General features: G+C 43.8%; 2 protein-coding genes across 2 annotated transcripts in view; both read right to left on the reverse strand.

The window, feature by feature from the left end:
- Positions 1–11,275, reverse strand: part of LOC106906866 (fibroblast growth factor 12-like) — a 47,913-nt gene extending 36,638 nt beyond the window's left edge. The window contains exon 1 of the mRNA XM_088011527.1: positions 9,806–11,275. Within this exon, the coding sequence (XP_087867653.1) occupies positions 9,806–9,833 (28 nt within the window). The 5' untranslated portion in view covers positions 9,834–11,275. The remainder of the gene's footprint in view (positions 1–9,805) is intronic.
- A 1,757-nt stretch (positions 11,276–13,032) lies between these two features.
- On the reverse strand, positions 13,033–21,664 carry unm_sa32065 (un-named sa32065). Its single transcript, XM_014972329.2, has 2 exons — positions 21,270–21,664; positions 13,033–17,104 (listed from the first exon to the last, which is right to left on the reverse strand). The coding sequence occupies exons 1-2, from the start codon at positions 21,514–21,516 to the stop codon at positions 15,840–15,842; spliced, it is 1,512 nt and encodes a 503-aa protein (XP_014827815.1). The 5' UTR covers positions 21,517–21,664; the 3' UTR covers positions 13,033–15,839.
- Positions 21,665–22,373: the final 709 nt, after the last annotated feature.

Consider the following 22,373-nt stretch of genomic DNA (forward strand, 5'->3'; position numbering starts at 1 on the left):
CCTAAGTTGTGAATTTTAATTGTTTATGTTGAGAATTATAGAATAAACATTGAATCCTTACAAACTGCCTTGTTGTGTATTAGCTTGCTAGCCTGTTAGCTTCAAAAGCTAACACTGATGTTCTCAGAGGATTTTCCGTCAGCAAAATTATCAGAACAAATTTCAAACAATTTAACATTTCAGTACAAACCTAATATTTCAGATTTGTACTTAAAAAATGTTCAAAGTTTTGGGCCTCTGGTAAGGCACAGACCCACCAGTGGAAGCAGTGGTGCAACTGCACATTATTCAGGTGGATGTGAAAACATAAATCGAACCCCCCCCCCGAGGTGAGGATACGTTAAGTGTGAAACTCGCGCTACATTTACCTCATCATGTGCGTGAGGTGAAGGAGCGTAAGGCGCGCTGATGTGTATGGGAAAACATAATCGGCCCCCTCCAGACGGGGTTTTGGCGCCCCCTCTGGTGCTGCGCACCTATGCGCTGCATACCCACTTTTTGCGCCACTGAGTGGAAGGGAAAATTTGCATTGTCAGAAGTTATTGTTAAATTGATTAAGAAAAATAAGACTTTACCCTTTAACATTCAGAGATAAACTTCTGCTTTATCCCTTTAATATAACTACTCTGATGATGTAAATCTATAAATAGTTTTCCTCTGCTGCCGTGAAGCACCTGCTCCTCTGAACAAACATCTGTGGGATAAAAGGCGCCGTCAGCTCTTCACTGTCGCTGAAGCTCTGAGGTTTGAATCGATGGTAAACCGATAAACTCCTCCATCAGTCAGCTCTGAGTTGGTTTCTTCTAACAGCTTAACTCCATAATGAGGAGAGCTGCCAGCAGCTGGCAGTGATGGAGGCAGCAGGGAGGGAGCCTGGACCTGCTGAGCTCAGCGCCTCCTGCTCTTTATCTCCCACATGCTGGAGGAGGGGAGGGCAGCAAAGACTCAGCAGAACTTCAGGTCACAATGAAGGAAAACGTTCATCTGTTCGTTCTAAAGCTGCTGCGATTCTGGTCCCCTGATCCATCCTGACAAGAACAGAATATTTATAGAACACAAGCATCTGGAAACCGTTCTGATGAAGTCCAAGAGGATTTCCTAACAGTAGACAATTTTCTTTCTCCTTAGAACCCAAAAACTCAGTGATGCCTGCAGTACCAACCAACTGAAAGAACCAAACAACCAACAACTGAAAGAATCAAACAACCAACAACTGAAAGAACCAAACAACCAACAACTGAAAGAACCAAACAACCAACAACTGAAAGAATCAAACAACCAACAACTGAAAGAACCAAACAACCAACAACTGAAAGAACCAAACAACCAACAACTGAAAGAATCAAACAACCAACAACTGAAAGAACCAAACAACCAACAACTGAAAGAACCAAACAACCAACAACTGAAAGAACCAAACAACCAACAACTGAAAGAACCAAACAACCAACAACTGAAAGAACTAAACAACCAAACAACTGAAAGAACCAAACAACCAACAACTGAAAGAACTAAACAACCAACAACTGAAAGAACCAAACAACCAACAACTGAAAGAACCAAACTACCAACAACTCAAAGAACCAAACAACCAACAACTGAAAGAATCAAACAACCAACAACTGAAAGAATCAAACAACCAACAACTGAAAGAACCAAACAACCAACAACTGAAAGAACCAAACAACCAACAACTGAAAGAACCAAACAACCAAACAACTGAAAGAACCAAACAACCAACAACTGAAAGAACCAAACAACCAACAACTGAAAGAACCAAACTACCAACAACTCAAAGAACCAAACAACCAACAACTGAAAGAACCAAACAACCAACAACTCAAAGAACCAAACTACCAACAACTCAAAGAACCAAACAACCAACAACTGAAAGAACCAAACAACCAACAACTAAAAGAACCAAACTACCAACAACTGAAAGAACCAAACAACCAACAACTAAAAGAACCAAACTACCAACAACTGAAAGAACCAAACAACCAACAACTGAAAGAACCAAACAACCAACAACTGAAAGAACCAAACTACCAACAACTGAAAGAACCAAACAACCAACAACTGAAAGAACCAAACAACCAAACAACTGAAAGAACCAAACAACCAACAACTGAAAGAACCAAACAACCAACAACTGAAAGAACCAAACTACCAACAACTCAAAGAACCAAACAACCAACAACTGAAAGAACCAAACAACCAACAACTGAAAGAACCAAACAACCAAACAACTGAAAGAACCAAACAACCAAACAACTGAAAGAACCAAACAACCAACAACTGAAAGAACCAAACAACCAAACAACTGAAAGAACCAAACAACCAACAACTAAAAGAACCAAACTACCAACAACTGAAAGAACCAAACAACCAACAACTAAAAGAACCAAACTACCAACAACTGAAAGAACCAAACAACCAACAACTGAAAGAACCAAACTACCAACAACTGAAAGAACCAAACAACCAACAACTGAAAGAACCAAACAACCAACAACTGAAAGAACCAAACTACCAACAACTGAAAGAACCAAACAACCAACAACTGAAAGAACCAAACAACCAACAACTGAAAGAACCAAACAACCAACAACTGAAAGAACCAAACAACCAAACAACTGAAAGAACCAAACAACCAACAACTGAAAGAACCAAACTACCAACAACTCAAAGAACCAAACAACCAACAACTGAAAGAACCAAACAACCAACAACTGAAAGAACCAAACAACCAAACAACTGAAAGAACCAAACAACCAAACAACTGAAAGAACCAAACAACCAACAACTGAAAGAACCAAACAACCAAACAACTGAAAGAACCAAACTACCAACAACTGAAAGAACCAAACAACCAACAACTGAAAGAAGCAAAACAACCAAACAGCCATAACAGAACCAGGAGAAAACCTTCTAATACATCAGACAGCAGAAGGGGGTTTATATGATATTCATCTTTACAAGTATCACCGTTTCAAACTAAATGTATAGCTTGCAAACTAAGCTAAATAGTTTGTAAGCTATTTAGGTACAAGCTAAATATTTGGTTTACAAACTAAATATTTAGCTAGTGGGCTAAGTATTTAGATTCAAACTAAGTAGTTAGCAGGTTAAATCTTGTTAGATAAATATTTAATTAGTATCTAAATATTTAGCTGAAAAACTAAACGTTTACCTGGAGCTAAATATTTGGCTTCAAACTAATTATTAGGTGAGCAAGCAAAGTCTTGCTAGCTAAGATTTAGCTTGTTAACTGGGTCTTCCAAACATCTTTATAAACTGCCTTTCAGTTAAAACTTTGGATGAGTCTTTTCAAGGCAACTCAAGCAATAGATCTAGAGCAACGGGGTCTGCACCAACTCACCAGAGTTCATACCTCACTTCACAAAACCCAGCTTTTATTTTGAAAAATACACTTAAAGTTAGCTAGTAATTTTGTATATTAGCTAAATATTTAGCTTTGAGCTGGTTGGACTGTGAGTTAAAGTTAAGCTTTAACTCACAGCTGTTCACTAAATGTTTAGTGTGGACCTGAAATTTACAATTGAATGAATAACATGGTGAAAATATGACTGAAATATGAACCCCCATGTTTTTCCATAGCAGGTTAAAGAACACTAATTATTGCTGTTCATTTTTGACAGTGTAACTTTTACTCCATTCAGTGCAGCAGTCAGTGGATCAGCACTGAAAACAGAGAGCAAAATAAACACCCACAGAAAAACACATTTCTCAGTAAGACAAACCCTGAAGTCAGACGTTGTTTCTGTGACGAACCCGAACACAGGCAGGAGGTCAGCAAGGTCAAACTGGATCCCGAATCCAAACTCCAAGAACCGAAGTACAGAACTGGAGAACTGGACCAGACTGACAGGAAAGAGGAGGAACTGGTTCAGACTGAATGGACCAGAACATTCAGTAGAAATGGAAAGTTCCCAGATCTCAACCTTAGAACATTTTTTTAAAAAGATTTTGACTTTTTTGCTCCACTTAAATTTGTAAATAATGATTTTAGCAAATAAAAAGAAATAAATGCTGATTGTAAAGTTGAACTCAGGATGTGAGGGTTCTCTGCTCCTAAGCGCCGTCTGTATAGTGGGATTGGGTCGGATTGGGTCGGGACATTAAGGCTGTGCAGCCTTTCAATCAACTCAACCCAGTAAGACTTGTTCCAGTACAAAGATCCATAAGGGATCCATCAGGGATCCATTAGGGATCCATTAGGGATCCATCAGGGATCCATCAGGGATCCAGAAACATTCAGCTCAGCATCAGAGAGACAGACAACAAGATCCTGCCTCAGAGAACCATAAAGACGATTCAGAACCGGTTCTGAACTAAAACTGGACCAGAGACTAAACATAACCAACAGAGTAGAAAGTACATTTATTAATGAAGGACAGAAATCCATCCATCATCCATCCATCCATCATCCATCCATCCATCTGTCCATCCATCCATCCATCATCCATCCATCATCCATCCGTCCATCTGTCCATCCATCCAGCCATCATCCATCCATCCATCTGTCCATCCATCCATCTGTCCATCCATCCATCCATCCATCATCCATCCATCCATCCATCCATCCATCCATCCATCCATCATCCATCCATCATCCATCCATCCATCCATCCATCCATCCATCATCCATCCATCATCCATCTGTCCATCCATCCAGCCATCATCCATCCATCCATCTGTCCATCCATCCATCTGTCCATCCATCCATCCATCCATCATCCATCCATCCATCCATCCATCCATCCATCCACCATCCATCCATCTACCATCCATCCATCCATCCATCCATCCATCCACCATCCATCCATCCATCTACCATCCATCCATCCATCCATCCATCCATCATCCATCCGTCCATCTGTCCATCCATCCATCCATCATCCATCCATCCATCCATCCATCCATCATCCATCCATCATCCATCCATCATCCATCCATCATCCATCCATCCATCTATCCATCCATCCATCCATCCATCTACCATCCATCCACCATCCATCCATCCATCTACCATCCACCATCCATCCATCCATCTACCATCCATCCATCCATCCATCCATCCATCATCCATCCGTCCATCTGTCCATCCATCCATCCATCATCCATCCATCCATCCATCCATCCATCCATCATCCATCCATCATCCATCCATCATCCATCCATCCATCTGTCCATCCATCCATCCATCCATCCATCTACCATCCATCCACCATCTATCCATCCATCCATCCATCCATCTACCATCCATCCACCATCCATCCATCCATCTACCATCCACCATCTATCCATCCATCCACTGTACATCATGCACGGCTGAGGCAGAAACATTGGTCGGAGTTAGCATCAATTATAATTAATGTTTTTGAACATTTTTGTGGAAAATTTGCATCATCACAAAATAATCTGTTGATTTTGTGTGAATTCTCCCAATAACAGAATCAAAAACTGGCAGAACTGAAATTTGTGCTTGAATTAGTTGATATTTTTGTTTTATTTCCAAAGGCTTGTAGCTTAATTAATAGTAAATGTTTATGTGAAGCAGGAGAAACGAGTAAAGCTGCAGATATGGGACGAGCATGCACTGGGGCGGCTGGCGGAGGAGCAGGAGCCAAAAGGAAACCTGCTCCTGTCATCAGCATATGAATGAACAACAGAGCAGAACATAAACAAAAACATGCCACACTTTTCAGTTTCTCCTTCCACTTTACGGTGAAGGTGCACTGTAAAAAATATTTGTATATTTGACAGTGATAAACAGTAAATATATGCCAGGAAAAATCCATATAGTGATGTCAAACTGTCGATTTGATGTGAGGTGAAAACAGTAATTTATACATTTTTACATTAATTTTATGGCTTGTTTTCATGTTAATTTCAGCAAAAACGATTGTGTTTTTTCCATTAAGTTAAAACATTTAGTTTTACAGTGAAACGTTGACTCCAGCATCATTTCAACGTAAAATTAACGACGACTTCTAACCATGAAAGAAACTCAATGTTTTACAGCTCCAGAAAACGACGGACCGGTTCGGATCCGTCTGGTTCTGCTGCGTGTTCTCTGTGACACAGAGTCCAAATCTGACCCAGTCTCTGGTTCTGACCCAGTCTCTGGTTCTGACCCAGACTCTGGTTCTGACCCAGTCCATGGTTCTGACCCAGACTTTGTTTCTGACCCAGTCTCTGGTACTGATCCAGTCTCTGGTACTGACCCAGACTTTGGTTCTGACCCAGTCTTTGGTTCTGACCCAGACTTTGGTTCTGACCCAGTCTCTGGTTCTGACCCAGTCCATGGTTCTGACCCAGACTTTGGTTCTGACCCAGTCTTTGGTTCTGACCCAGACTTTGGTTCTGACCCAGTCTCTGGTTCTGACCCAGTCCATGGTTCTGACCCAGACTTTGGTTCTGACCCAGTCTTTGGTTCTGACCCAGACTTTGTTTCTGACCCAGTCTCTGGTACTGATCCAGTCTCTGGTACTGACCCAGACTTTGGTTCTGACCCAGTCTTTGGTTCTGACCCAGACTTTGGTTCTGACCCAGTCTCTGGTTCTGACCCAGTCCATGGTTCTGACCCAGACTTTGGTTCTGACCCAGTCTCTGGTACTGATCCAGACTTTGGTTCTGACCCAGACTTTGGTTCTGATCCAGTCCATGGTTCTGGCCGGGTTCAGCCCGCCAGCGCCACGCCGACAGGAAGCCTCAGGTGTTTGTGTCTCAGGTTTCTGCTGGATCACAGAATTCCCTGGAGTCCGATGAAACCGACCTGCGGGTCGATACCGCGCTCTGATCCGACGTAAACAAACACACTGGCATTCCCTGAGGGACGGCAGCGCCCTCTTTAGGCCCCGCCCCTTTGGGGGGTCGCGCTCCTTTAGGCCCCGCCCTCTTAGGCCCCGCCCCTTTGGGGGGTCGCGCTCCTTTAGGCCCCGCCCTCTTATGCCCCGCCCCTTTGGGGGTCGCGCTCCTTTAGACCCCGCCCCTTTGGGAGTCGCACTCCTTTAGGCCCCGCCCCCTGTTGGTCACACAGCTTATTCTGAGGTTTCGGGCCTGAATGTGAGGATTATCCAGCAGGTGGGAATAATCCTCAGACATTCAGCGTTTCTCTGATGAACACAAACAAATCTGCAGCGTTCTGGTTCTGGTCGGCTGAAAGCTGCAGATTCACTGTGAGCAGCAGCAAGCTGACTCATGGCAGCTTTAAATCTCCTCTCCTCTGCAGTCCGGACGGCCGAGCCGGGTCCAATCAGGGCCTGGATACACCCAGAATAAACTCTCTGCTTCCATCAAACCGTCTAAAATTATCTGGAAACAGGATAAAAATAGCCTCCTTGTGGCTGAAAATACATCTGTGACGATAAAAAACCCTGCTGGGCGTCTAAAAACTGAGAATATCTGAGTTCTGCTGCAGATGACTTCTGGATGGAAAAGGATAAAAATCTGTTTCAGCCTGAAAGACTGCAGAACTCAGAGCTGATTTCAGCTTTTCACGGCTCTGATGTCTGCAGACGGTTTAATGGAGTCTTCCTCGTCCCAAAGGAGAAGACTCCACTGGGTCTATTTACTGATCATCGAAGAAACCCTGTTAATTATGTCACCGCTGAAACGTTTAAATGCTAACAAACAGAAAACAGAGAGGAGCTTTGCTTTGATTCATTTCTGCTCTCTGCAGATTTCCTGGTCTTTATATCAGTGTTTTGAAATACCAATCAGCCAATCAGAATGAGTCACAGTGAGCAGAACAGACAAGAAATGTTGCACAGCTAAAGAGCTAAAGAGCTAGCTACGCTAACCATGAAGCACCAGTCATGAACATTAGAACATGTAACGTATGAAGTTAACCTGGTGCTGGGAGGTTGTAGTCTTTCAACTGCAGCTAAACTGAAGATAGCGCTTTAGCATTAGCTTCTGATAAATATTGTGACGTGAAGCATTGTAACGTTAGCTTCCGCTAAAGACAACATTGGTGTAGCGCTTTAGCGTTAGCAGATCTGCAACACCCTTAGATTTTCTACTTGTGTTAATATCTTGTTCTTTCGTGTCTCTTTTATTTTGTTCTTGTTTGAAGTAAAATCATTGGGGAAAAAGAGGAGAAATAATTAAATCATGAATATAAACTATTACAGTCCATAACCAAAACTTCAACACAGAAGTTGAATTTTATTCAACTCAAATTTTACAAAACAGCCAAGTAAATAAGAGTTGAAATCTGGAAAAGTTAATTTAGGGGAAGCCAAGTGCCCTTTTCAAAGTTAGCAAAAACACCAAAGGAAAAATTAGCTTCTCTTTTAGCATATTAGCACAATGTTAGCATATTAATGAAAGTGTCTACACAGACGAAATGTCTGATCTTTTACAGTAGAATCTAAATTTGATTTAGTAAGAATGGGTTTTCAGATTAAATATTCCATAAATGACTTTAAGTTTGACTTAATTAGCAACTTTTCCCTTTATTATGATATTAGAGACACGTTAGCTTGACTGCATTGATTTTATCCCAGCATTAAACTGTGCAGGCCCTTTGTCTGTCTGAGAATAGCTACTCAATGATACTTAATGTCTCAGTCAACATGGCCGCCAAACGTCCGCCTCTGTCCGGCCGCAGTCGGTTTCCCCTGGAGCGCCTCAGGGCTGACTGCTCAGGCCCCGTCACATCTGCAGATGAACCAGCTGGGTGATCTCAGTTAAAAGTTCAGAACCTGCTTGATTCGGACCCGGAACCAGAAACATGAAGCAACACACGAGCCACGCAGACTCTGGACGTCATGACAACTGTTCCTGACTGCGTCCACGTTTCGAGTTTGGCTTGGCCGCTTCCGGTCCCAGGACGGCGGTCTCCGACCATCTGTCGGCCCGGCGGTCGGTCAGCACGCTCCGTCCGTCATCTGCTGCTACGCTTTCATCTTCTCCTCACACCCCGTCACCAATCTGTCCCCACCGTCCCCAAAGCCCCCTGGAGGACGGATTTCTGGGAACCAACACTAAAGAACTGTTTGGATTCTGTTGGAAAAACAGCTAAAACGTCCGACAGTTTTAAACATATTTAAATAAAAACTGTTCTCAGGTGGAAAAGGCAAATAGCTTCAAATCTGTTTCAGAGACGAGGGACTGCAGGCAGGAAGCCATCATCGACCCAACCAACAGGCTCCACTTCAACCTGAAGAAAGTTACTTTGAAGGAAAAGCTTTTCAAGAAACAAGTCATTTAATCTAGAAAGAATAATGGACATACAGCTGCTGTTTATGATCATTATTATTAATCGATATGAATAATAATCATTCTGAGTTTGTTTTCACCACTGCAGTTCAGAACCAACCAGAAACCAGGAGATTTGGAGGGAAAATCCTGCAGGACGTCCGTCTGTTTGCCCTGAACGAAGTTTCTAAGGTTTAAAACGGAAACAAAACGATGGCTGCCCGTTCACTGGCGCAGATTTTAATCTGAGTTCATCTCACAAGATTTTCACCAGATGAGGCCAGAGGCTGGACCAGTCCCTGCTGCCTCATCGGCCACCTGTCTGCACACAGTCCTCCCAGTCCTCCCAGTTCTCCCAGTCCTCCCAGTTCTCCCAGTTCTCCCAGTCCTCCCAGTTCTCCCACTCTCTGTCTCAGCAGGTTCTGCTGCATCAGTTTCTGGGTTGAAAACAAACAGTCTGTACCCCATCCCATAATAACCACACCTAACAGCCCCAGCAGCTGCAATCAGGATGGAGCAGCAGGATACTGCAGCACCATCCATCCATCCATCCATCCATCCTCCTCCCTCCTACCTGCCGCCTTCTCCTTCTCTTTCTCCATCTCCGGCGGTCTTCCTCCGGCCTGCTGCTGCTTCCTTCCCGGTCAGCTGATCCGACCAACAGGCGTCGGTTCTGGGGAACGAGTCCGCTGCGGAGGAGGAAGAGGAGGATGAGGAGGAGGAACAAGGCGCGGTGTTTTTCCTCCTCCTTCTTCTTCTCCTGTCCTTTTTCCGTCTTCCAGTCCTCCCTCCTGCGGACGTCCGGGCTCGTGCGTTCACCTGGTCCAGTCCGCGCGCCGCTCCTTCTCTCTCTCTCCTTCTCTCTTTCTCTCTCTCTCTATTTGCACGCGCCTTACTGCTGCAGCCCGAGACAGGAGTGACGTCACCACCGGAAGAGTTTTTAGGGTGACTAAATCATGATAGCCTTGGGGTTAGAGGTCAGTGATACCCAGTCCTGCGCATGCGCAGACATTTTCATAAAACCAGTTAAACAGCCAGTTTCTAAAAATCCTTTAAAATTTTCACCAGCTTCTTTTCCTCCAGTCCAGTTCAGGACAGGGTGACCAGGGCTGGCCATAGGCTGCTTGGGGCCCTGGGAAGGCGACAGTCCTGTTAAAGCGACAGTACGCTACTTATATTTTAATCAAAAATATTTAAAAAGTGTTCTTTTCTCCATGTTTGTTAAATCCGTCACCATGAAGCAGATAATCTGTGAAAGGATCGATCTCCTCCACTGCCAGCCGGAGCTGCTGTGGCTGAAGGAATGCACCAAAAACAACCAATCAGAGCCAAGGGGAGGGGCTTCGTGCTGTCAATCAATCTGACATACTGACTGCTAAATGGGGTAGAGAAACAACTTACCGCTGCAGGAAACTGTTTACATCGGTGGCTAACTAGCCTAGCATTCATGACAAGTTAGTGGGGAAGCAACTGTAACATAGCAGTTTATTTATGTTCACAATAAATGTCGTCTTGAGAAACGAAAAATCATTGCATTAATTGATCCTAGGTATCAATCAGTTAATTATTCAAATTAGTTTAAACCAGACCAGACCAGAGGTCAGAGGTCGATTAGCGTTCACACCTCACCAACCGAACCGGACTGTATAGACAGACGGACCGGAGTCCGGTTAAAGCGACTGAACTGGGCTGGTGGAAATGTAACCTGAATCACTCGGAGGTCAGAGTTCGCAGGCTTAAATACTCAAATAATTCCTCTGTAAATGTTCAGTTGATGTGAAATTAAGTGAAAAAGCAGCTAAAGTCCAAAAAACGTCTCAAGTAGCTACAGAGCTAACGAGGTTCACTGGGAAATGTGGATCACAGGAAGGAAAATAAACTGGAGAAGCTTCTGTTTCTGTACAGCGTCAGGCTTTTCTCTGAGCGTTTTGTACTTTCAGCATGTTAGGATGATGGATGGTTTCCCGTTGGCACGGCAACGGGCTCAGCCATAAACGCAGCAGGACGGAGAGAGGCGGAGAGCAGGTGGAGGACAGGTGCTGAGACGATAGGAAGCTGGAGGGAAAAACGACTGAATCAGGACAAAACAGGAAGCAGAATCAGAGACTGAACCAGGAAGTAAGAAGCTTTAGGATGGAAGCTGGAAAAATGAATAAATGAATAAAAACATTAAAAGCAGAGGGAAAATGGGGAAAATTAATTATTTCTTTGCTTATTAGAAATAATAATCCTGGTCACACACTGCTGTGGGACACCAGCTCCAGTCTTAAACCACAAGTCAGCCGGTGGTTGTGTTAACAACGTTTAGGTACGAATAAACAGACTTTCATGTATTATTAGATTTACTGCCAAGAAGTGTCATAAAAACAGAAACAAAATCAACCAAACATTAAATCCTGAGTTTCTGTGACAGCAGAAAAAGAACAGAAAATAAAAATAAGACTGAAAACCAACAGCGAAGGAAAAAACTGGAAATGAACCGATGGTGTAAAAAATAAAAAACAACCGCTGAAGAACGGAGGAGAAGAAATGAAGGGATGAGATAATAAGGAAACGAAAGGGAAGAAAAGCAGAGAAACAGAAAAGACTAAACAAAAAAGGAAATTATGACAAAATAAATAAAAAGAAAGGAGCAGAAAGTTAAAAAAGAGAACATGGAAATGAATCATGCAGGAGAGAAAATGACTGAAAAACAGGAAGAAAAGAAAATGCAAACAGGAAGTGTAGAAGCAGGCAGAGAGGAAGATGATTTTCTGACTAAAAACAGAAAATAAAGAAACTAAAAGTCATCCTGAAGCTGAACGACATCCAGGTTCTGCTGGAGCTGAAACGGGATCTTCTTCTGTTTTTATTCATCGTGACTGCTTCCAATACAAAAATATATATAAAAGAAGAAAAATGTGAAAATAAGAGATAAAATGGACAGAAAATCTTCAGGAGCTCCTGCTCTCACTGCTGCCCCCTGGCGGCAGTGAGAGGAAACTACAGCAAACCAAAACATCCGACTGAGAGCAGGAACCAGGTCACATGTCTGTCCTAAACCAATCAGGAACCAGGTCACGTGTCTGTCCTAAACCAATCAGGAACCAGGTCACGTGTCTGTCCTAAACCAATCAGGAACCAGGTCACGTGTCTGCTTTTAAACCAATCAACAGATGTCATAGGTTTAACATCCACCATGTACTGCATGTATGAAAAGTTTTCAAACCTTATGTTCCTAAACAATCCTAACATTTGTTATCATGAGTTTTCTGGAGAACATTTTTCATCTTGTCTTTGTTGCTCTGTGAAAGACTCGGTAATAAAACATGGATTTAGTACCAGAAACCCATATGGATCCAGATTTCTAGATTTCAAGTTTGAAAGCTGCTTCTGCAGGTTCGGGAACATTTTTCCATACAATCTATTGAAAATGGAGATCCACAGGGTTCAGCTCTTGTGCCTCTAGTTTTAGTCTTATTTTCTGTATATTATAATAAAGTTTATCTTCATTGAAACAAAACAAAGATTTTTTAAAAGTTTTTTTTATGGATTTTTGTGAAAATGTAAAAAACAAATTATTTAGTTTCCAAGTTGATAAGAGAAACTGATCTGAGTAGATATTTATTGTAATTGAATGTAATTATTCCATGGAAACATGGAAAATCTGCTGAAATCTTAATTTGTTATGTCTGGATTTAAAAACATCAGTTGGTTCTTAGTTGCGTTCCAGAATCAAAGGAGGCAGAGGTATAAAAATAAACCTTTCTGGTTATGATTTGTAAAAAAGAGTCAAGCGAACAGAGGAGCAGAGGCGGTGCGTTCAGGTTGGACGTGTTTATGAGGACTCTGGTGTTACAGTGCAGGAAGTTCTCAACCATCTGAGTTCAAAACAAAAATCCATCATCAGCAGGAAGCAGCAAAACACAGAACAGAAAGAGTCACAGCCCAACAGGAGACCAGGTCAGAAAACACCGACGACATTTCCACCGAGCAGGAGTGTGTGTGTGTGTGAGTGTGTGTGTGGCACTTTGATGGCTTCAGGGCCTCTGAGTGAGTCTGTGGAGGAGCTGAGCAGCTCAGACCTGGAGTGTCTTCATGCTACGTGTCTTTGTGTACATTCACTAATTGCACTTGAGGATGAGGATATGTGGAGACTACATAACCGGCCCGACGGCCGCAGGAGAAGCTTCTTGTTTTGGTGGTGATGTTCGGGACACAGACAGCTGATGTGGGAGCGGGTCGGCCGGGAAGCAGCCGCTCTAGGAGGAAACATCGTCCTCCTGAGCCGGCGGCGGCCAGCCGGACCCGACCCGTTGCTTTAAACACAAAGAAGCAGCTGGAGACAAGAGTTAGCTTATCAAACAGGAAGTTCCTGAATCATGTGACCATCGGAGAGCATGTGAAGGCGGCGATCTGCGACCCTGTAGCCGATGCAGGACCGTCATCCGGCAGGTCCACCTGACAGGTGAGCCGACTGACACTTCCACTTTCACACTAACCGGAACCGAACCCAGGAAAACTCATCCAGAACCTCCCAAACCCAAATTAAACTGGTTCTGTTCTGTTTAGCCTACATAAGTTATTGTTTAAACACATTACCTTACAAAGAGCAGAACTGATACCAAACTGGGTCACTGGTTCTGGAAAAACATCTAGAAGACAAGAGCCGAGTCACATGTACTGATAATATGTAACTCCAAGGTCAAAGGTCACACTGATATATTAGAGGTGAAGTATTTGTGACGTTCATCTGATATTAAGGATAAAAATACATCAAAATGTTTCAGCTGGTATGAATGTAAAGACGTTTGCAGACGATTCGCTGATGTGTTCACAAAGTTTAATAGGAATGTTAAGAAAAGCTGTTTGGATCTCCATGTCAGCCATTCTTCCCAGCAGAACCATCAGTTGAAACGGGTCACAGGAAGCCGGGTTTCTTCTGTCCAATCAGCTCAAACTGTTATGTTTCAGCTCAGAGTTTAACGCGTCAGAAGCTTCTGACACTCAACGGTCAAGAAAACTTTGGTATGACTCAGTTTTAGATTCAGTGTCACTGAAATGCAGGAAGTCGCCATGGAAACCGGTCTGATTTTGACTCTCCAGGCATTTTCCCTCTCTAATATTCTTGCATTTTTAAATTGACAAATACAACAGCAAGGTGTGGTCTTCATTTATCTGACCAACCACCAGGTGTCCCTACTGAGGCGTCTGCTAGAACCGACTCACCCAACTGGACGGGTCGGGTTCTCCATTCGGTACTGCTACCACTAGCTGAAAGAGTCCAGCTGAAAATACAACGTCAGAAGTCATGAGAGTTACTCCGTTACATTTCTAAAGATTCACAGCAGCGACTGAGCGTAAAGGGAAACAAAAATCCCGGTGTTGTAACGGGAGGAGCGGACATTCCTGTGTCGGTGGCCGATGAGGAAACGTTAGCGGGAGCTGGCGGTTGTTTGTCGCGTTTAAATGTCCCAGGATTTAGGTTTACACCGAGGGTGGAGCTCTTGGTCAAAGATATGTCTCTGTAGGAGTCAAATAGGCGTTTTATTTCTGTTTGGTCACCAGATGGCGCTGTAGGCGCTACTATAGGTGGGGTTCAACAGTTAGCAGCTGATCGTTTGTGTAAACGTTGTTGTTGTGTAGCTTCGGAGTTACTTCATCTTATGGGAGTGAATAAACTGGTGATGTTACACCGAAGAAGAGCTGCCGTTTAAATGCCACCCCAGCTACAACGTTAGCCGCCTAGCATGTCCTAACCAGGCAGCTGCAGGTCAGCACTTCGCTACTACAGCACTAGGCTGACTAGCTCACCCTTCCCCAAGTTTAAATCGTGTAAAAGTGGAAGAGGTCAGCGTCTGTCTGAAGGTTCCTGCTGTTTGTTCCTCACAACACAAAGAAACGCTTCGGCACAGTGTCGCCTCTCCGCTCACATGGAAGTTCAATTTAAAACCAGGACGTCCACAATCAGGAGGAAAGGAGGTGATTTTTACATTCTGTGCAAAATTAGACAAAAAGTAGCCCACAAATTAACATTAGTATGTTTTCCGCCCGTCTACACTCTTCAGTCAGTTTTTCTTCTACTTATTTACAGTTAGTTTCTAAGACTTTAGTACCGTCATCCCCCAGCAGGGACAAGACATTCCTCGGAGGGACTGAATCCACCATCACAGGGATCTCTGCCGGGTCCACTCCTGGTTCCAAGACAACACAACAACTTCTGCCCCGTTTCAATATTCAGTCAACAACGAAGCTCCAATCAAGAGAACCCAAAATAAATCGGATTTATTCAGGAAATTGATTTGTCTCTTTTCCAGGATCCCTGATAAGTATCAACATTTTTCCAGGACCAGCACTCAGATCATGAGGTGGATTTCAGTCCCTTCCTTCAGTTTTAAGAACAAGCTGTCAGTTTAAAAGGCATTGAGAAGGTAAAAAACACAGGGCACACAGTGAAAAACCAGGGCAGAGGGGAAGGGAGTAGAAAAATAAAACTAAAAATAAGAAACTGTGGCAGACTACTAGACAATCACTTCACTTTGTGGCAGGAAACATAAAAAAAGTAAAAAAAGAAAGTTTCAGAGGCAGGGGGCACAGGGTGAAGGAGAGGGGAGGGGAACGTCTCAGTCTCAGAAGAACTTGTCGTCGATGCGGAAGTGCGGCCGCGTGACGTCGTCCGGGTTGATGAACACCGAGATGGACTTCCCGGGATTCTCCGTCACCAGCTGCTGAAGCTTCTTGGCGAGCCGATCGTCAGGCTGGTTCTCACCGCCGGCGTCGGACTGCGGTGACGGCAGGTTGGTGGAGCTGCCTCGCCACTGCACTTCCACCGTCAACCTGTTGGCAGCCTTGGCGTGCTCGATGGTGGTGCGGAGGTGCTCGGCCGGGTCAGAACGCACCGAAGACAGTTTGCGGGCGTGTAGCATGGCCGTCTCGTCGGACAGGTGCTCCAACATGTTGCACTGAGGGATGAAGTAGTTGGGACACATCTTGTTGACGAGACAGTGCTGCAAGTCGTCAATCAGGCCCAGCAGGAAGTGGGCGGAGAAGTCGTCCTGAGCCAGGTAGTTGGCTGGGAGACGGTCGCAGGCCCACAGCATGATGCTGCGCAGATGGTAGGGACTGATGGCTTTGGGCCGGGACAACAGCTTGATGATGATGGCCTTGCAGGCCTGGTACGCCTGCATCAGGCTCGACGAGATGCACTTCTTCAGCTGAACCTCGCTGCGGGCGAATGACAGCCGCCACTCGTTCTCCTTGCGGCCTTTGTAGGAGCAGGCGGGGACGAGGTAGAAGCCGCTGATCACCTCCTCCTCAGTGATCTTCCCGTCCCAGAAGTGGTTCTCCATCAGCCAGCTCTGGGCCACCGCAGGCCAGCCTTTAAACGACACCACCGGGACGATGTCGTAGAGCATCCGGCTGCTGCCGACCCCCAGGATGACGGAGATGATGGTCCCGTTCCGATCCACCTTCTCCACCCTTGGCATCCCTCTCTGTGGCTTCTTCTGCACCTCCAGCAGCACAAGAGATATGGACTGGTAGAACCAGTCGGCCACCAGTGTTGGGGAGAAGAAGTAGTTGGTGGTCCCGTTGATGTGATCGACGATAGTGCAGCAGTCCTTCCACTTGTTGATGGTTCCTTCGTCAAAGAGCCGCAGGCTGAGCCAGGAGTGGCCCAGCGCTGAGTGCCGCATGTCCAGGGTCACTGGCTGGTTCCGGTCATGGAGTTTAAGTGCGGGGACCAGTAGAGTGAAGTCCATGTCGTAGTCCGTGCCGCGGGCGTAGACGCTAAGCTCATCCAGGTCCATGTCCACTACACCTTCCCGAACACCTCCAGAAAGGAGTAGGTACTCATTGGCCACTGGGAGCTTCTGGTCCAGTTTCTGAACCATTCCTGAGACAGGAAGAAAGAACCAATCAGGAAATGAATGAGCTCATCATGCACAGAACAAAGAACAACTGCAACAGTGCCCATTTCTCCAATCAATCACCTGAAACCTGGTCTCAGACAAATCTTCAACAGAAACAACCCCAGGTGAAGGGTTAAGGGCCATGAATATTTAAGGTTTCAGAGAGTTCAAAATTCTTCCCAAAACGTGTACTTTTTGTGAAAATACTCTGTGCTGGTGCAGGTATAGTAACTTACTACAAAGCTGTGTTCAATCTAAAGTCATGTACGTCACTGGGGAAGGGACCCCAGGGAAACCCTTATCTCTCCAGTAGGAATATCAACCACTGATGGTGGGAAGCTACTGGACAGTAGACACAGTTGCCTTGGGGACAAAGGCAAGTTTGCCCTCCGACCTTCTGACCACCAGCAGTAGGCAATGTGTGCAATTGGACGAGACAGACGGATGGGCCAGCGTCTCAAACCGGCAACCCACGGGTCGAAGGACGAGCCAAAGCAAGAACAAGAAGGAATTTCCTATTTGATTGAAAATTTCTTTGCAGTAAATCTTTCAAAACAAGAAAACTTTTAACTTCACTTAAGTGGTGCTGCATTTGGTAAGCAAATGTGTTTATGGGTCAACGAGCAGAGTGGACTGCAGCTATAAAACCAAAAAACTTCGTTCAGGGCAAACCAAAATCCACAGATTCATTTTCCTAACAAATGCAGCAAATATAACGAGAAGTAACCGACTTTCTAAGGACCTTCATCCTGCAGGATCTTTGGCTGGACAGAGGGACGATTTCTTTCTGTTTTTTTACAAATCCTTAAACTTTTGCATCAGTTCTCCCGTCTCATCAGCGCCATCAGGAGGTGAAACCATCAGTCTCCCGAATCATCCATGAGTCAGAATGAACTCCGTTTCCTTTTGGGTCAGTTTGGGTCCAGCCCTGCCTTTGGAGGCGTTTCTCTAAGGGTGGCAGGTGGCCCCTCTCTGGGACCCCTGGTGAGTCTGGATGGGTCATTGTGTCCACAGATGGACGGGATTGGTCGGGTCCGGAGCTGAAAGGACTTCAGCCGGCTCCAGGCTGCTGAATGCATTCCAGCGCTGTGGTGAGGCGGACCGACGCCGCCGGCTGCTTCTCAGACACTTTCAGATGGAAGGTCAGAGGTCAGTTCAGAAGGCTGAGTCTAAATCATGTTTATTGTTTGTCCTCCTGCCACTTTGTGGCTCATTAAAACGGTTGTCATGCAAACATAGTTTTAGATATTCATAAGTGTCCTTTTGATTTTTCATCCAGTACTTTGAATGTGGATGGGTAAGACGAGGGAAAGCTGGGAATCTGTCCAGGAGCAGCAGATCCAACTCAGGCTGAACAGGTTAAAGGTCACAACAGGGAAACAGTGAGGCGGCTTGATCAGCAGCAAAGATGTTCACAAGTCAGTCCTGAAAGAACCAAACCGGTCCAATTTGTCTAAAACGGTCCAGTTTGTCTTCAGGCCGAAATTGTTAAATGAAAATGTAACAATTATTTCTAAGTCTTTACATTTTCATGCACAATGATGTCTTAGTCTTTAAACATTTACAGCCCAAAGCTCTGCTGGCGCAGGGTGGTAGCGTCTAGAAACTGGGTTTTCCCAGCAGAAACTTGTTGGACCCGCCTGGGATTCATGGATTTAAAGAGCAGATCTTCATCACATCCGATAAAAACTGGGACCAGGACTCGAGTCTCTCCAAGTCGAATCTGGAGTCTAATTTTACTGAAGAGCACCTCGGTCAGTCTAAAGCACGGTGGTGGAGGGATGGTGCTGTGGGCCATGGATCCATCTGAACCGGTTTGTCTCATCGACTCTAGATAAGTCAGTTATGAATAATGCTGCATATTGAATGAAGTAAATATTAATTAAGTGTTTTAAAAGTCAGGCAGCAGCTGAACGTGTTTTATAAAAACCAAACATATCTTGGGCTCAGCAGGAAACCCAAAGAACCGAACCGGGACACAAAATGAGCTGAATCCAAAGGGGATTCATGACGCTTCGATTTGTTTTGGGGTCACACCGCCATCAGGCCCACATGAAACAGAGGTGTTGGAATGGTCTAGTCAAAACCTGAACCTGACTGAGTTGCTGGGACCTTCAGAGATCCGAGCAGAAAGTCGGTTCTGATCCGTCAGACGTTTAATCAGGAGGATCTGTTTCCTGCTGAGTGAAACCAAATGATTCAGCAGGAATATTAATCCACCAGGACACAGAACTGGACCGGTTCTGGTCTGGATGAACGATCCAAACAACCAGGAACGTCAAATTAAATGAAAGCTTCTGCTTCCTGTTGGTTCCTATCAGAACCGGCCCGTTTTACTGCTCCGGGTTCTGCTCTGGGTTACAGCTGTAGGCAGACTGGAGAATCGAATGGTTCCGGTTCCAGGTTCTCTCTGTCAGAACACAGCGGACCGCACGGCGCCGACCCGCCGGGCCGACCCGACCCGGCTCCCTCTGCTGCAGCAGTAAATCCTCCATCTGCATCTTTTTTTAGCATTTTTCTCTAATCCCCTCTCAGCTCAGTGCTGGGTCAGCACGGCCCGGACCGGTCCGCCTGCAGCTGGGGGAACCAAAGCCCGGTTCTGCTGGGACCGTTTGGGTCCGATCAGAACCACCAAAGTTAAACATATGACTCAATTTCACTGAGCATGGCGGTGGCAGCGTCATACTGTGGGGCTGGTACTGCAGCAGGAAGAAAAACGTTTCCTTTTTTAGTTTGTAAACTTAAAATTTGATGTTTATGCTGATTATTTACTTACTTAGCTAACTATTAGCTCCTAACTAAATATTTAACTAATATCTATACTCACTCCCTGATAAGAGGAAGTAGACTATCAAAATAAAAGCTGGGTGTAGACTGTTTCGTCTGGATTGCCTTTAAACGCCTCATTCTTTGTTTTTAGCTGAAAAGAGGAAAAGAAACGAAGAAGAAACAGGAAGAGCTTCAAAATCAGGAGTTTATCAAGAGATTCAGAAGACCCAGCTTTTATTTTGGTAGTCCACTTCCTGTTATTGGTAAGTGAACTTGTATATTAACAAAATACTTAGCTCTGAGGTAAATGTTTAGCTTCAAACTAAATATCTGGCTTATTGACTAATTTGGAACTAAATATTTATTTGGCAACTAAATGTTTAATTAACCGACTAAATACTTAGTTTGAAGCTAAATATGAAGCTTGATAACTAAATATTTAATTTGGAGCTAAGGATTTATTCAGCTACATATTAACAAGCTTAACATGCAGTTTGGTAAATAAATATTACGTTTGAGCTAAATAGACGCTAATATGTAAATGTACTAAATATTTAGTTTGAAGGTAAATATTTAGCTCCCAGCTCAGCATCACTGGGGCAGATTTAGCTTCATATTTCTCTCTGCTGTTTGTCATTAATGATTTATTTTAGTTGCTACATTAACTATTCAGAAATGCCTGAATCTGAAGGCGAAGTCGTCTCTAAATGTTTTTATGGCTCTTATGAATTATCTGTCTGTAAAAGTTTTAACCAAAGAATCTTAATCGTTCATGATGGGGTTAATTTTCCTGTTTTTGTTGTGAAGGTTCTGTAAACTCTGCTGGTGATGACGGTGAAATACAGGCTAAATAAACATTCTTTAAAAATCATGAATGAAATCAGAAAAATGAAATGATTAAATGAATGACTAACATGGTGAAAAATTAACCACATTTTTTCTGACTGCTGGATAGAAAAACAACATGTTTTAGTTCAGCTAAACTAAAACAGATGGTTTTAGTTTTGGTCTTCTTTTAGTTAGGTTTTTTTAAAAGTCAAAAACATGTTCGTTTTATTTAATTTATTTATTAACAGTTTAATTTAACAAATAGCAGTTAAATCAGTTATTTGTTAAAATGACTGTAAAATAAACTGTTAATTTAATAGACATTATTTATTTAATTCTGTAATTATTTGTATTAATTTTTACTGTGTAACTTTATGATCGGCTCCTTATAGAGAACCAGGTAAAACCTGAATCTGACCCCAGATCTGCAGGCTGGAGCAGGTTTGCATCGATAAACACCTGAGGACCTGATCCCGGATCAGCGATCCTGGATGCTGCTGCGCTGCAGAGCATCATCCAGCCTCCGGGCCGGGCCGGTTCGGTTCGGCTCACCCAGCATGGAGAAGATGAAGTCCTTGGCCGTGTGGATCTCTAGAGCCCGCTGGTCGTCGTACTCCCGCTGGTCGTGCTTGCTGAACTCCTGGATGAGCCGGTTCAGGTCCTCCATGCGGGCCGCGGACCTGAAGTCCAGCTCGGGCCCGGAGCCGCCCTGGGGCAGCCTCCCCGCGGCCGTGGATGTGGGGCTGTTCCCGAGGCTGCCCGCCGAGCCGGTCCGACCGGAGAGCGCTGGCGCCGCCATGGTTCCTCCCTGCGGGTTCTCTCTACAGCTGCTGCCGCTGCCGATGGGCTGTTCTGGGCCGAGCCAAACCGAACCGAGCCGAGCCACACCAAATGCAAGCTCAGGAAGCAGCTGCGCCGCCTTCACAATAAAAGTCCCACCCACCGAAAAATCACTTCATCAATAAAACTGATTGATGAACATATTATTTACTGTTGAACAGAGACTGGTGTAAACTGTACTCAAGTGAGAGTAGCACTATTTCAACTTATTCTTTGTCAAGTAAAAGTACCAGGAAATAACTCAATTTAGAGTAAAACAAATATTTGGTAAATGTTTACTCAAGTACTGAGATCAAATATCGATCATTTAATATTTAAAAATTACATCATCAGACGGAACAAAGCATAAAGTTAAGTGGAAATTTTCGTATTTTAAAGACAAAAATGACAAAATCAAAACAAGGCAAAAAAAAAAAAAATTCAAAATCAGTTTCTTTCTACATAAAACTTTCATTCAGTTGGTAGAGAAACCACAAATTTTATTCAAGTAAGAGTAAAATTACTTCATAGTAAAATTACTCAAGTAAAAGTAAAAAGTACAGCGCAGTAAAATTACTCCTAAAAGTACATTTTTCAAACAAATTGCTCAAGCAAATGTAGTTGAGTTAAAGTAATTAGATACCTAATTTTGGTGTTGAAAAATGATCATTATTAACGTTATAATAAACAAAAATACAAATTGAAGTGAAGTAATGTGTTTATATTTCATTCATTGGAAAATAATCAAAGATTATGGGATGTTTACTAATATTAAATATATATATATATATATATATATATATATATATATATATATATATATATATATATATATAT

Source organism: Poecilia mexicana, unplaced genomic scaffold (assembly GCF_051168715.1).
Source record: "Poecilia mexicana isolate PSO_F unplaced genomic scaffold, ASM5116871v1 scaffold_13, whole genome shotgun sequence".
Taxonomy (NCBI): domain Eukaryota; kingdom Metazoa; phylum Chordata; class Actinopteri; order Cyprinodontiformes; family Poeciliidae; genus Poecilia; species Poecilia mexicana.